A 14,621-nucleotide genomic window follows, 5' to 3' on the forward strand; every position below is an offset into this window, starting at 1 on the left:
AGCAACCTGTCCCTAAGCTCAGATCAGCAGCAGTAAGATGGCGGTCGGCGGGAACGCCCCTTTATAGCCCCTGTGACGCCGCAGACAGCAAGCCAATCACTGCAATGCCCTTCTCTAAGATGGTGGGGACCAGGATCTATGTCATCACGCTGCCCACACTCTGCGTTCACCTTCATTGGCTGAGAAATGGCGCTTTTCGCGTCATTGAAACGCGACTTTGGCGCGAAAGTCGCGTACCGCATGGCCGACAAGCACAGGGGTCGGATCGGGTTTCATGAGACGCCGACTTAGCCAAAAGTCGGCGACTTTTGAAAATGATCGACCCGTTTCGCTCAACCCTAGTGACCGGTAATGGCCGCCAGTCGTGTACTGATGAGTGACTGCCCGGGAGCAGATGAGTTTTCTGGAGATCATTGCCCCTAAAATATATTTTTATTCAACTTTCAAACATGTGGCAGAAGCTGAAAAGTAGCAACAGGAAACTACAATGAAAGTAAAAATCAAAATAGCCAACAGATCTAGCAGCGGCGCAGATGAGGAGAAGAATAGAGAAGCGCGGGAAAAAAAAACAGAACAATAAGCGGGAAATTCAAAATCTACAACCATTCTGTGTTCAACCAATCGGGAACAAAAGGGAGGAGCTAACTACTAGAAATCACGCCCCGGAAGCGCGTCATCTCTGCTGTTCTCGCTCCGGTCCGCTCACTCTCTACATAAAGGAAGGACTCTGCACTGATCAGTCATCGTTTTCTGTTGACTGCGTGCAAGATGTCCGGTCGCGGTAAAGGAGGGAAAGGTCTCGGGAAGGGCGGCGCCAAGCGGCACAGGAAGGTGCTCCGTGATAACATCCAGGGCATCACCAAGCCTGCCATCCGCCGTCTCGCCCGCAGAGGAGGCGTCAAGCGCATCTCTGGCCTCATCTATGAAGAGACTCGGGGAGTCCTGAAAGTCTTCCTGGAGAACGTGATCCGTGACGCCGTCACCTACACCGAGCACGCCAAGAGGAAGACCGTCACCGCCATGGACGTGGTGTACGCGCTGAAGCGCCAGGGCCGCACTCTCTACGGCTTCGGAGGTTAAGTGTGTTCTCTTCTTTATCCCGACACCCCAAAGGCTCTTATCAGAGCCGCCCACATCTTACATGAAAGGCTGCATTGTCCTGCTGTGTGCTAATGGGTACTGTGCTTGTGTGACTGCCACTGCAGGCTTCACACGCTGTACATTGGGGTATCAAGACGTTCAATCTCTGTTTTCTGGACTTAGTTGATGCTGTTCTCATTCTAATCGAGAACAGAAATCTACCCGGAGTGTTCGGGGATGTATCCGCACTGGGCCGTACATAGAGGTTTCTGCACAGTCATACCCTATTATGCTGCTGATACTACAGAGCAGACATCCAAGTCCTGATGTGAAGTAAAGGAGATTCTGATATTTATATTTTCCTGCTCAGATTCGTGAGTTGTAGGAAGGCTGCGAATAGTGAAAGGGAATGTGGTTGGATTGATGAATGGACTCGGCCTGTAGACTCCTAAATGACCGCGTCCTGGGCACTAAACTCTGGTATGGATGGCGGCCTCTAAAGATAAAATCATAGATCCCATATACAAGTATACATAACAGGTCGTGTCCGCGTGTTTTCGGGCACATGTCGGCTGATCTAATTAATTTAGTGGGTGAATGAGGAGCCTCCTGATGCTTCCTGCACTGCTGAATGTACACATGCAGATCATTGCGGAAGATGCCTACACTGCGCTGACAGCGACCCCCGACATCCATTATCCACTACTCGGAGAACCCAGTGTCAAAATAAGAGGTTCTTCAACTCTCTTTGGTGCCCATATTTGTGCCAATTTTTTTTTTTTTTTGTAGCATTTTTTAGTGTATTCACATCAGCGCACCTCCCTGCATTGCATGTTGTTATTGTGATGCTTATTTGTTGTTAAACCTATAAAAAAAAACAAAAATTGCCGCGTAAGAAAACAACAAAACATCTTCAGACTCGTTGGTCATAACCCTTAGTGAGGCTACTAATCTGATAGACCGGCTTCCCCACTAATGCTGGTAAGAGCTCGCTGCCTCGTTCCCCGCCATCTCCTGTGTAAGCCGCACACTCTGCAGCATATGTTATAGAATACTGTGGACATAGAAACCGCTGCGATGTCACCCGGAGTAACATGTGGCAGGAAGAACATTAGGCCTCTGCCCTGTGGTGACCGCAGTACAGGAGCACGGATCGTGTATAGTTGTATCTATATACCGCGGGGGCACATGTGTTAGCGGGCACTAGTGCAGACCATCGGCCGATATCAGCTCTTGTGAGAAGATGTGGGTGGCTCTTAGAAGAGCCTTTGGTTGTGTGGACAGAGGAGATGGGCAGCAGCGCTCACTTGCTCTTGCTCGCCTTGCTGCTCTCGGTCTTCTTGGGCAGCAGCACGGCCTGGATGTTGGGCAGGACGCCCCCCTGGGCGATGGTCACCCCACCCAGCAGCCTGTTCAGCTCCTCGTCATTGCGCACCGCCAGCTGCAGGTGTCGGGGGATGATGCGGGTCTTCTTGTTGTCCCGGGCAGCATTGCCGGCCAATTCCAGGATCTCAGCGGTCAGATACTCCAGCACAGCGGCCAGATAGACCGGAGCGCCGGCGCCCACCCTCTCGGCGTAGTTGCCCTTGCGGAGAAGCCTGTGCACACGGCCGACTGGGAACTGCAGTCCTGCCCGGGATGAGCGGGTCTTGGCCTTAGCGCGGACCTTTCCTCCTTGTTTACCGCGTCCGGACATGATGAAGATAATGTCAGAGAATTGTGTGGAGACAAGACCGTGTTCGCTGGTTTCTATAGGCTGATGCCCCGCCTTCCTATCCTGTCAATGGACGGATCTGAATCTGCCAATAGGGAAGAGAATTGAGGAGCCACCAATGAGCTACAGGGGGCGGAGCTAATAACAGTTCATTTCATGTAAATCTCTATGTTCCACTATATAGCGCTGTACATGCCCGGATTGTGTTGTGTCCCCCTGTAATGCTTTGTTCCCCACATACTGCTCTGTCCCTTCCATATAGAACTCCATGTAGTGATGCATCCTTCAAAATAAAGCTTTGATCACACAGCTCTGCCGGACAATGGGTGATGGCTCTAACAAGAGCCTTTGTGATAATACAACAACCCATCTGCACGTGCAGGAGGCTCCTCACTCACGTAATATCCTATACTGACTCCCTGCTGTAACCGCTCCGATCCGACCAGACTCAGACAAGCCTCATATATTCCATAGGATCCTGGGGTGGGGGACGTCACCGCTTCTGTGCAGCGCTGGGGAAAGCGTGTACATGTGGAGCGGGAATCTGCACAAACACGGGCACTAAGGTGTTAAATGGAGGAGGAAACACTTATTGGGCATTGATTGGCGCTTTGGGCCGATGATTCTCGGTCATTTCCAGTTGAAGGATCGGTTGTTCGCTATGATTCTCCCGCTCAGTCGCTGTTAGATGGATGTCGGATTATTACCTGCCTCTGTTCCCCCAGATTGGAAGCAGACTAATCACCAATGCCCAGGGTCGTCAGCTCACCGCACTATTACTCTCACCATCCCTTGCCGGCTCAGCAGTACAACCCTCTCAGCAATCCCCCACACCCGGGCTGCTGATGGATAAAGCCGGTCACATCCCTGCACACAGCCGGACATTGGCTCCTCAGGAGGCGGCAGCTTCTTTATGGCCCGGGTATTACTGAGGTAATGTAGGATCATGTTTTCACAGACCTCCTGCCTTTAGTTGTGGAGCTCATCTCTACCTAGATTGCAGGAATAAAGTAGTACAGTAGATGAATCAGTCTGCCCCGAAATGTCGCTTCTAGGACGTTTCCCTGTCAGTATATCGCCCACAATACTGATTGTAATAAAGTGCCGGGAAATGTAATGCAGCCGTCTCCGGGTCAGACACACGGGGCACATCTCGGGCAGTACCAACCACTGAGAACACGGAGGCCACTGGTCCCCGGGGAGACTTCATCTTCTTAGTCAGATCTATGACCGGAGCTCTCTGCACTTCGCAGATCATTGCGGAAGATGCCTACACTGCGCTGACAGTGACGCCCGACATCCATTATCCATTACTCGGAGAACCCAGCGCCAAAATAAGAGGCAGGACTTATTCAAATCTTTGAAAATTGGCTGTTTGCCCACTTTGATGCCAGTGCGGATGCCTAAAACCCATTTGGGCCAGGCTAACAGGACCTTTGTTAGATGCAGGGCATCACTATCTATGGATTCTAAGTGTGAGATCAGCGGCCCAAAGTCATATAACCCCTTAAAAACATCAGCTACTTATTCAAATATGTGACAATCAGCTGTTTGCCCACTTTGATGCCAGTTCTGGCGGCCAGAACCCATTTGGGCCAGGCTGGAGGTGCCTGGTTTTGATGTGGGGCTCCCTGTTCCATATGTCTGCAGTGTGACATCAGTGGCCTAAAAGTCATTTAACCCTTTCTTCAACGCTCTTTGGTGCCCATATATGTGCTAGTTTTATTGGGGTTTTTTTTTTGTAGCTGTTTTTAAGTGTATTCAAATCAGCGAACCTCCGTGCATTGCATGTTATTCTTGTGACGCTTATTTGTTTTTATTAAACCGATAACAGAAAAAAAAAAAATTGCCGAATAAGACACCAACTTCAGATCCGAACAAGGAATAAGAAAACAACTTCAGCCTTGTCCCCGACATCCATTACTCGGAGAACCCAGCGCCAACATAAGAGGCAGTCTGTTAGAAGTTCCTTATTATTGTAGGACTTCCCACAGACACAGCAGGACATGTTGGTCATGAATAGTGAGGGGCGAGCAGTCCTTACTAATATCCGGGGCAGTGGGTCCTCTGCTGCCAATGATCCTGTCAGTAATGAGTGGATGGAGAGGGGCTCATCACCTGTCAGTGCCTTGATGCCGAAGACGTGCTAAGTGATCTCGTTATCTGCCACACCATGAATTGCAAAGAACGAGCAGCTTCTCACCAAATCAGCGGTGCCAACTCCAAAAGCTAAAGAGGAGGGAGCAGCACAAATAGAGGTGGAGCAGTCAGGGCCCCAGTGTGTGTCGGAAGTAAGACAAGTCTCAGGCTGTGACCGATAATCCAGGCAGCGGCATAGGGGGATCTCTCACCTGCATATACACAGCCTGATCCAGTCCTCCATCACAGGATTTTAGGTTTACAATTGAAAGCGCCCCAACTCCTCACTCACGGCTCTTCCTACAGCTGCAGGGGATCAGGTCTTGATATTCCCGGCATTAGTGACATTGCGATAACTGGAGTCCTCATTACTAGCGGCAGAGTTATGGCAGCACAGTCCGAGCACTTGTATTTCTCCAGTCAATACTTCCTCCCAGCACATCATGGGTGACATTGCTGTGGTTGGGCCCTGGTGACAGTTACATTGCCAGTGTCAGGCACCTTACCGCTGTCCATATGCTTCCGCTGCTTCCTCTCTTTTCTGCAATACATGATGGGACACTTCCTATCACAGACCTCCTGCCCGTAGCTGTAGAACTGATCCGGAAATGAGGAGACAGGGTGAGATCTGCAGGAATACGCAACATCGGTCTTTCCTGTAATGTCTCTGGCCAGTATGTCGTCCTCCACGATACTGATGGTCTCCAGGTCAGACACGGGCACATCACAGCATTAGGATAACGCGGATTCATTCTCTATAGCCATGAACGAGAACCGAAGCGGATGTTACACCCCCAACCTGGAAAATCTGCAGACTCCTGTTATGGGAAGTAAGCGACCAATGCTCGATCTACACAACCAGATTTCCCGATATCGGTCCGTCCCGTGACCACGTGTTATATGGAGACAAAGAACAGCACAAGGCATCAGCCACTGAGCGGGAGCTGCGAACGTGTTACCAGTGGCAACATTAGCTCCTCCCTCCCGCTCCTGATTGGCTGATTACAGAACGGTTAGGGGGTTTGAATTTCCCGCTGCTTCTAAATGTAATGACGTCAATTCTTCCTCTATAAAGAGAAGAATCCAGAAAGTCTCTATATCAACTCCACCGACCACAAATGTCTCCTGTTATCTAAGAAACAAGAGAATTATTAACAAAACTGAATTATCTGACTAGAAGCGACTGCACAGAGCAACTTACAGAGAAATAACCACAGTATTACTAATACGGACAAGGTTTTCTCTCCCCCAGTTAATCACTTCTATTACTTCTATTACTTCACCTGCTCTTTCCTGTCACTAGACGCAGAGCCCCGGGCGGTGCGATCAGACACCTCGGGGAGAAGGGACACATCAGCAGTCACAGCTCTCATGTAGGCGGGGTGGTGGCTCTTAGAAGAGCCTTTGGGGTGATGGCGGAGCAGGGGGAGGAGCAGATCACTTGGCGCTGGTGTACTTGGTGACGGCCTTGGTGCCCTCGGACACGGCGTGCTTGGCCAGCTCTCCGGGCAGCAGCAGGCGCACGGCGGTCTGGATCTCCCGGGAGGTGATGGTGGAGCGCTTGTTGTAGTGAGCCAGGCGGGAGGCTTCCCCTGCGATGCGCTCGAAGATGTCGTTGACGAAGGAGTTCATGATGCCCATGGCCTTAGAGGAAATGCCGGTGTCGGGGTGGACCTGCTTTAGCACCTTGTACACGTAGATGGCGTAGCTCTCCTTCCTGCTCTTCCTCCGCTTCTTGCCGTCCTTCTTCTGGGTCTTGGTTACGGCTTTCTTGGAGCCCTTCTTGGGGGCTGGAGCAGACTTGGGATCAGCCATAATAAACGCAAATAGTTCTTGTCACAAGTGAGAATGAAAATGATTCTGACTCTCACAGAGCAGCGGAATTTATAGCCGGCCCATGCAAATGAGCACTGATGTCAGACCGCTGTGCTATTGGGTGACAAAATCAGGTGATCAACATCAGAAGCTCCGCCCTCTGCAGTTCATTGGTTATTCCATAAATAAATCTCCCCTCCATGGGCCGCGCCCCCAGACTGTGATGTAAATCCCCATATACTGTTGCGTACCCCCGTATACTGCGGTGTTTGTCCATATAGCAAGGTATACCCTCATATAGTGCTGTACAGCTCCATATTTCGCTGTATAAACTCCAGATGGTGCTTTATATCCTCAAATAGTGCTGTATACCTTACACGTAATGTTGTGTATATAGCACTGTAAACCCTCCGTCCATATGTGCTATATACTCCTCTTATAGAGCTACAAACACCATGTTGTACTACATACCCTCAATAGAGCGCTGGAAACCCCCATGTATCGGTTTTACCCATGCATAGTGATGTATACCCCCCTATAGTGCTGCATTCTTTATATAGGAGCTTTTACCTTGGTCGGTCGTGACTTTATTACTACCCCCCTGAAGAAGCCAGGGCGAAACGTACCTTGGGGTGAGGAGGATCTCTGTGGCAGTTTTTGGCATCCACGTTGACATTGTCATCCTTGCGCAGCGTCCTGACAGGTACTATAATGGTGATTTTGTGCTATTGAGCAGGGACTGTGTGGCATTATCGCTGTGGTTGATGGTTTGTCTAGGCTCATTGGAGTTTATGAGATATTTAGATACACAGCCTTCACCTGTACTGTTGATAATGGTATGCTGGTCTTGAATGACATATGCCAGCGTGGGATTTTCCAGCTCCAGGCTCTTCTTTTATAGGTGAAATTGTTCTATATGTTACCCCATATAATGGATATATACTATATTACGGGGTTCCTATTTATTGCTATGGTGGAGCTGTATACTTACCATCTTTGGTTAAGCATATTGCCATACCGTCTGGAGCCCCTTCTGTTGAATGTCTTTATGATTATGTTTTTTGTCGATTATCTTTTAAAAAATATTGATGATTTTAATTATATGGTTCGCTACTGTTTGACTACGTATTAGTAGGTCTTTTTTGTGAGTATGTATTATTGAAGTGCCAGTGTGGTGATATACAGGGACTCATTTGGTTGCCTTTATTGCTATCGGGTCGGTGCGATTCTCTCACTGATGTTCTCACTGTCGCAAGTGATCGGAGGACGCCACCTATTGCAAGAAGCAGAGGAGCAGTGATCGGATCTCGGCCTCTCCCCTGTGCTCCTCACCCGGATCTCTCACAGCTGACCAGATTGTCTGTTCAGAGCCCAGGACTGATCGCTGCGACATTTCCCCAACTAGAAACAACTGGTGAGAACCGTCAATAACTGAATGTCCGAAGCAACAAATCACCTGCGAGGAGAATGCGGCCACCGATCAGTCAGTGTACCGGCTCCCCGCTATGTCCAGCGCCGCTATTCAGGGACAGACCCCACTGTCCTCTCCTACAGACCCTGATTTCTTATTTATAAAGGACCTTCCTGGCAGAGGAGGGGGCAGCAGAGCATAAGGAAGATGTCGCCGATGACAGTGGTTGCCATGGCAGTCGGAGGTCTAGGACACTACCCGTGTCCCCACTATGTATTTGCTTGTTTTTTTATTTCTCTACTTGATGAAAAATGCAGTAATTGTAAAAAAATGGAATCATAACTCCATATATAAAAGTACTATCACATACACACTGCAATTTATCGACAGGCAGAGCCAGGACAATACACGGATAGGGCGCGGACAGAACACGGCCTCTGGTGTCATTTGTTGCCTTTGCTCAGTGGCTCAAGTAATAAAACCCACAGCACACGGAAAAGCGCAGCATAACGGGGTACACATCACTATATAGGGGGCATACGGCACAGTGCTTGTATCAATCTCCCCACTGACAAAGCCGCCCACCCCGTCATTACATGAGCTGCTCCTCCGGATCCGTGTCCTCTCAGAGCGCTGGGTCCTTGCGCCTCTTCCACATTCTTCTGCTAAGCGGCGGACATGAGCTGTTAACTCTCTCGTTGCTCACTGACTTTTCCAGCCGTTCCTCCTTGTAAGGGCTTGTTTCCACATGCGAGAATCACGTCCGTGTCTCGCATGTAGAAACCAAGCTGTGGCGCCGGCACTCAGGAGCGGAGCTGTGCGGCTCCATGTGTTCCTATGCGGCCGCACGCTCTGCTCCGGAGTGCAGACACCAGAGCTTGGTTTCTACATGCGAGACACGGACGTGATTCTCGCATGTGGAAACAAGCCCTGATCGGAGCTCTCTGCGTTTTGTCGCCGACTTTCCGCTGATGTTCCACCATTTTCTCCTTCAGAGCTGCTGTTGAATGTTCAGGAGACGGTTGGTTACAGCTCATTGTGCTGTATCGGAGCCTTCAAACATCAGCGAACACTAAAAGGGTCATCCTGAAGTGCTCCGGTGACTCCCGGCGAGTTTTAGGGCGGATTTCTAGATTAATGATATGACGTTCCCACACGTCGCGCTGTTTTGTCTTCTCACAAAGCTGTGTCAGATCGAGCGATCTGCTAGTGTTCAGTGATCAACGAACGATTTCCACCCAACAGGGGTCTGAATCCCCGGAGCAGTATCCGTTCTCTAATATAACACAAGCTCCGGATATATTTAGTATACATATATATGTGGGTTATAAAAAACAAAATCAGACAACAGATCTTAATAGAGACGGGTATAACGAGCAGTTGACGGCAGCGGTCTGTGGAGGAAAGAGTATTATTATTATTAAAAATAATATCCGAAAGAGATCAAGCTGAAAATGCAGCAGAGCAATGAAAGCGTAACAGCCCATCTGCCTCCAACAGCAGAACACAGGAATCAGGCGGCACTAGGACCCAGTGCGTGAGGGATGTGGCGGACAATCATCCATCAGTAGTTACACCAGTATACCCCGATATAGCGCTGCATACCGTCAGTGAATATCCTCAATAGCGCCGAATACACTTCGGACTTACATAGTAAACGTGACAGAACCAGTGACCGAGAGCAGATTGAGGCTTCCGCATGTTCTGCTGCAAATCTACAGTCCGATCACATTAATGCTTCTATTCCAGGAGCAGGTATTGTAGTCTTTCATGCAAAATGTGGGCGGCTCTGATAAGAGCCTTTGGGGAGTTGGGATAAAGAAGAGAACACACTTAACCTCCGAAGCCGTAGAGAGTGCGGCCCTGGCGCTTGAGCGCGTACACCACGTCCATAGCGGTGACGGTCTTCCTCTTGGCGTGCTCGGTGTAGGTGACGGCGTCACGGATCACGTTCTCCAGGAAGACTTTCAGGACACCGCGAGTCTCTTCATAGATGAGGCCGGAGATGCGCTTGACGCCTCCTCTGCGGGCGAGACGGCGGATGGCAGGCTTGGTGATGCCCTGGATGTTATCACGGAGCACCTTCCTGTGCCGCTTGGCGCCGCCCTTCCCGAGACCTTTCCCTCCTTTACCGCGACCTGACATCTTCCACGTAGTCAGCAGAAAACGATGACAGATCAGTACAGAGTCCTTCCTTTATGTAGAGAGTGAGCGGACCGGAGCGAGAACAGCAGAGATGACGCGCTTCTGGGGCGTGATTTCTATTAGTTAGCTCCTCCCTTTTGTTCCCGATTGGTTGAACACAGAACGGTTGCAGATTTTGAATTTCCCGCTTATTGTTCTGTTTTTTTTTCCGCGCTTCTCTATTCTTCTCCTCATCTGCGCCGCTGCTAGATCTGTTGGCTATTTTGATTTTTACTTTCATTGTAGTTTCCTGTTGCTACTTTTCAGCTTCTGCCACATGTTTGAAAGTTGAATAAAAATATATTTTAGGGGCAATGATCTCCAGAAAACTCATCTGCTCCCGGGCAGTCACTCATCAGTACACGACTGGCGGCCATTACCGGTCACTACAGAGCAGTGAGCTGCATGTAGCCAGTCCCCGGGCGGCGCCAACCCAGAAGAACATGGGGATACTCAAATATACCATAATTACATAACGATCCACCCACCACAAATGTGATCTGTAGCACCACAGCAGCGCACTGGGAGGGATCTGCTCCGATCAATGTCAGGCAGAATAGATTCACATAAGGCGCCATCACCGATCTGGGGGACAAGTGAGGTAAAGAAACTAAGCACAGAGATCTCCGATCAGAACAAGCTGCAAGGCTGGAGAGGCGGCACTAGGACCCAGCGCGTGCGGCAGCTGATTGGGATCGGTTATGATGATCCCTCGGAGCGCGAGCAGCGAATGAGCGGGGAATTGAAATCCACCAACGGATGGGTAAATGACCACGAAACATCAGCATAAAGAACCGAGCTCAGGAACCGACCAATCACCAATTATTTTTACTTTATTAACTCCTTAGTGACCGTGCTCCTGCAGATCCCCTCATTTACGTCTGCCCTGTACAGAAACCGCGCCTCCACCACCACAGACCCGGGCTGGGCACTGTACACACTTTGCCCCTTCCTTATAAAACGTCAGGTATGTAATAGCTGTCGCACGTTTAAGAACTGGGTGAGAATAGAGAATGAGCTAAGCGGTCACGGGAATATCGTTAATCACCTACAATATGGGACACAGCAACCACCGTCTATTACCTATGGCCGCGCTCCGTATACGGAGAATACGTGCAGAAACCGGACCGTTCAGGACTCAGCTCGTTTGTGGAAGGATTTGGTGGCTCCGAAAAGAGCCTTTGTGTTGTGGTAGGTGATGGGGTGCATCTAAGCTCTCTCCCCCCGGATCCGTCGGGCCATGCACAGGAGCCCACCGGGGAATTCCCCTGTTACCCTATGGGCCAGTCTGAGCCTGGGTAGAGCTGCCCCCACCGGTATACACAGCGATCGCCGCTACAGCAGAGGGGCCGGTAATACCAGATACAGGAATATCCGCCTCCATTTAACTCCTTAGTGGCCGTGTGTGTGCTGATCCCCACTACACACTTGCTTTACAGAAGCGGCGACTTCCCCCTCCCGAGACCCGGCAGCGTCACATCAGGCTCCTGGCAGAACGTAGGAGACTTGTTTTAGTCGGGCTGTGATAGGATCAGCGCGGACACCACGGGGAATCTGCATAGGATAATAAGCGGGTGAGTGAGGAGCCTCCTCCTGTGTACATGGCGCGGAGGAGCAGCTCTGGCAGGGATTAACCCCTCCCCCGCCAGCCTGTAATTGCAGATTGAGGGTCACTCTCAGAACTCAGCGTCAGAAGAATAATCTGCAGATGGCTGGAAATTAGCCCTTATTGGGGGAGGACTTTGTGCAGAGACTGGGACAGATAATGGCTATTTCCCCATAGATCCAGGAAGCGGCTAGTCAGCTGTGCCAGGACTGTAAACCCTGCAGCTCGGAAGGCTGTGAATTCAATGAGATGTCTCGGTAGTAGCCGCACCCAGTGTTCTATGAAGAGCCGGCTTCCCTCAGGAGCTTTGTCCCCTGTATAAACTGTACTTATCCCTCTTGTGTGTACTTGTCCCCCCTCAGAGGTGTATGATCAGGGCCTTCACACTGTCACTTCGGAGCGGCATGATCAGTGCGGCCACCTTGTCCCATCAGAGCTGTATGACCAAAGCCAACACATTGGCCCTGTAGAGCTCTATCATCAATATCACCACCTTTTCCCCCAGAGCTGTACGATCAGAGACACCACCTTATCCCCGCAGAGCTGTAAAATCAGTGCCACCACCTTTTCCCTTCAGAGCTATATGATCAGTGCTGCCACCCTGTCCACGCAGAGATATATTATCACTATAACCAACTTGTCCCAGCAGATTAGTATTATCAGTGTAACCACCTTGTACACGCAGAGCTGTATGATCAGTTCTACCAACTTACCCCCGCAGAGCTGTAAAATCAGTGCCACCACCTTGACCCTACAGAGCTGCAAGATTAATGCCACCACCTTGTCTAGGCAGGTGATGAAACTATTGATGGCAATATCACCACCGCAGCGGTATTTATAGCCGCACATGCGCAGCGCTGTCTGCTCCTCTCCTACTGGGTATAGAGACATTTGTCAGCTGCGCCTTATTGGTGTTTCCACAAGTCTGCTCTCCATTGGCGGCTTCAGATCCATCCAATGAGAAGGTAGGAGGGCGGGGCAGCAGCTGATAAAATGCGTATGAGGAGACAGAACCGGCATCACTCGAGAACTCTGTTCTTTTTGAGCGTTTCGCTACTTGTAGAAGATCACAGCCATGTCTGGACGCGGCAAACAAGGAGGAAAGGTCCGCGCTAAGGCCAAGACCCGCTCATCCCGGGCAGGACTGCAGTTCCCAGTCGGCCGTGTGCACAGGCTTCTCCGCAAGGGCAACTACGCCGAGAGGGTGGGCGCCGGCGCTCCGGTCTATCTGGCCGCTGTGCTGGAGTATCTGACCGCTGAGATCCTGGAATTGGCCGGCAATGCTGCCCGGGACAACAAGAAGACCCGCATCATCCCCCGACACCTGCAGCTGGCGGTGCGCAATGACGAGGAGCTGAACAGGCTGCTGGGTGGGGTGACCATCGCCCAGGGGGGTGTCCTGCCCAACATCCAGGCCGTGCTGCTGCCCAAGAAGACCGAGAGCAGCAAGACGAGCAAGAGCAAGTGAGCGCTGCTGCCCATCTCCTCTGTCCACACAACCAAAGGCTCTTCTAAGAGCCACCCACATCTTCTCACAAGAGCTGATATCGGCCGATGGTCTGCACTAGTGCCCGCTAACACATGTGCCCCCGCGGTATATAGATACAACTATACACGATCCGTGCTCCTGTACTGCGGTCACCACAGGGCAGAGGCCTAATGTTCTTCCTGCCACATGTTACTCCGGGTGACATCGCAGCGGTTGCTATGTCCACAGTATTCTATAACATATGCTGCAGAGTGTGCGGCTTACACAGGAGATGGCGGGGAACGAGGCAGCGAGCTCTTACCAGCATTAGTGGGTAGCCGGTCTATCAGATTAGTAGCCTCACTAAGGGTTATGACCAACGAGTCTGAAGATGTTTTGTTGTTTTCTTACGCGGCAATTTTTTTTGTTTTTTTTTATAGGTTTAACAACAAATAAGCATCACAATAATAACATGCAATGCAGGGAGGTGCGCTGATGTGAATACACTAAAAAATGCTACAAAAAAAAAAAAAAATTGGCACAAATATGGGCACCAAAGAGAGTTGAAGAACCTCTTATTTTGACACTGGGTTCTCCGAGTAGTGGATAATGGATGTCGGGGGTCGCTGTCAGCGCAGTGTAGGCATCTTCCGCAATGATCTGCATGTGTACATTCAGCAGTGCAGGAAGCATCAGGAGGCTCCTCATTCACCCACTAAATTAATTAGATCAGCCGACATGTGCCCGAAAACACGCGGACACGACCTGTTATGTATACTTGTATATGGGATCTATGATTTTATCTTTAGAGGCCGCCATCCATACCAGAGTTTAGTGCCCAGGACGCGGTCATTTAGGAGTCTACAGGCCGAGTCCATTCATCAATCCAACCGCATTCCCTTTCACTATTCGCAGCCTTCCTACAACTCACGAATCTGAGCAGGAAAATATAAATATCAGAATCTCCTTTACTTCACATCAGGACTTGGATGTCTGCTCTGTAGTATCAGCAGCATAATAGGGTATGACTGTGCAGAAACCTCTATGTACGGCCCAGTGCGGATACATCCCCGAACACTCCGGGTAGATTTCTGTTCTCGATTAGAATGAGAACAGCATCAACTAAGTCCAGAAAACAGAGATTGAACGTCTTGATACCCCAATGTACAGCGTGTGAAGCCTGCAGTGGCAGTCACACAAGCAC

The 14,621-nt window shown here is 50.3% G+C and overlaps 3 protein-coding genes across 3 annotated transcripts; 2 read left to right on the plus strand and 1 right to left on the minus strand.

Moving 5' to 3' along the window:
• The first annotated feature begins 764 nt into the window (after positions 1–764).
• On the plus strand, positions 765–1,131 carry LOC143773971 (histone H4). Its single transcript, XM_077261272.1, has one exon. It carries the CDS (start codon positions 769–771, stop codon positions 1,078–1,080), a length of 312 nt encoding a protein of 103 aa, XP_077117387.1. The 5' UTR covers positions 765–768; the 3' UTR covers positions 1,081–1,131.
• Positions 1,132–6,316: 5,185 nt separating this feature from the next.
• LOC143773972 (histone H2B 1.1-like) lies at positions 6,317–6,748 on the minus strand. Its single transcript, XM_077261273.1, has one exon. It carries the CDS (start codon positions 6,746–6,748, stop codon positions 6,371–6,373), a length of 378 nt encoding a protein of 125 aa, XP_077117388.1. The 3' UTR covers positions 6,317–6,370.
• Positions 6,749–12,990: 6,242 nt separating this feature from the next.
• LOC143773973 (histone H2A type 1-like) lies at positions 12,991–13,417 on the plus strand. Its single transcript, XM_077261274.1, has one exon. The coding sequence runs from the start codon at positions 13,025–13,027 to the stop codon at positions 13,415–13,417; it is 393 nt and encodes a 130-aa protein (XP_077117389.1). The 5' UTR covers positions 12,991–13,024.
• The last annotated feature ends 1,204 nt before the right edge of the window (positions 13,418–14,621 follow it).

Source organism: Ranitomeya variabilis, chromosome 5 (assembly GCF_051348905.1).
Source record: "Ranitomeya variabilis isolate aRanVar5 chromosome 5, aRanVar5.hap1, whole genome shotgun sequence".
NCBI lineage: Eukaryota > Metazoa > Chordata > Amphibia > Anura > Dendrobatidae > Ranitomeya > Ranitomeya variabilis.

Bases quoted from the DNA above. Each gene is read 5' to 3' on its own strand.
- LOC143773971 (XM_077261272.1), top strand. From the start codon at position 769: ATGTCCGGTCGCGGTAAAGGAGGGAAAGGTCTCGGGAAGGGCGGCGCC.
- LOC143773972 (XM_077261273.1), bottom strand. From the start codon at position 6,748: ATGGCTGATCCCAAGTCTGCTCCAGCCCCCAAGAAGGGCTCCAAGAAA.
- LOC143773973 (XM_077261274.1), top strand. From the start codon at position 13,025: ATGTCTGGACGCGGCAAACAAGGAGGAAAGGTCCGCGCTAAGGCCAAG.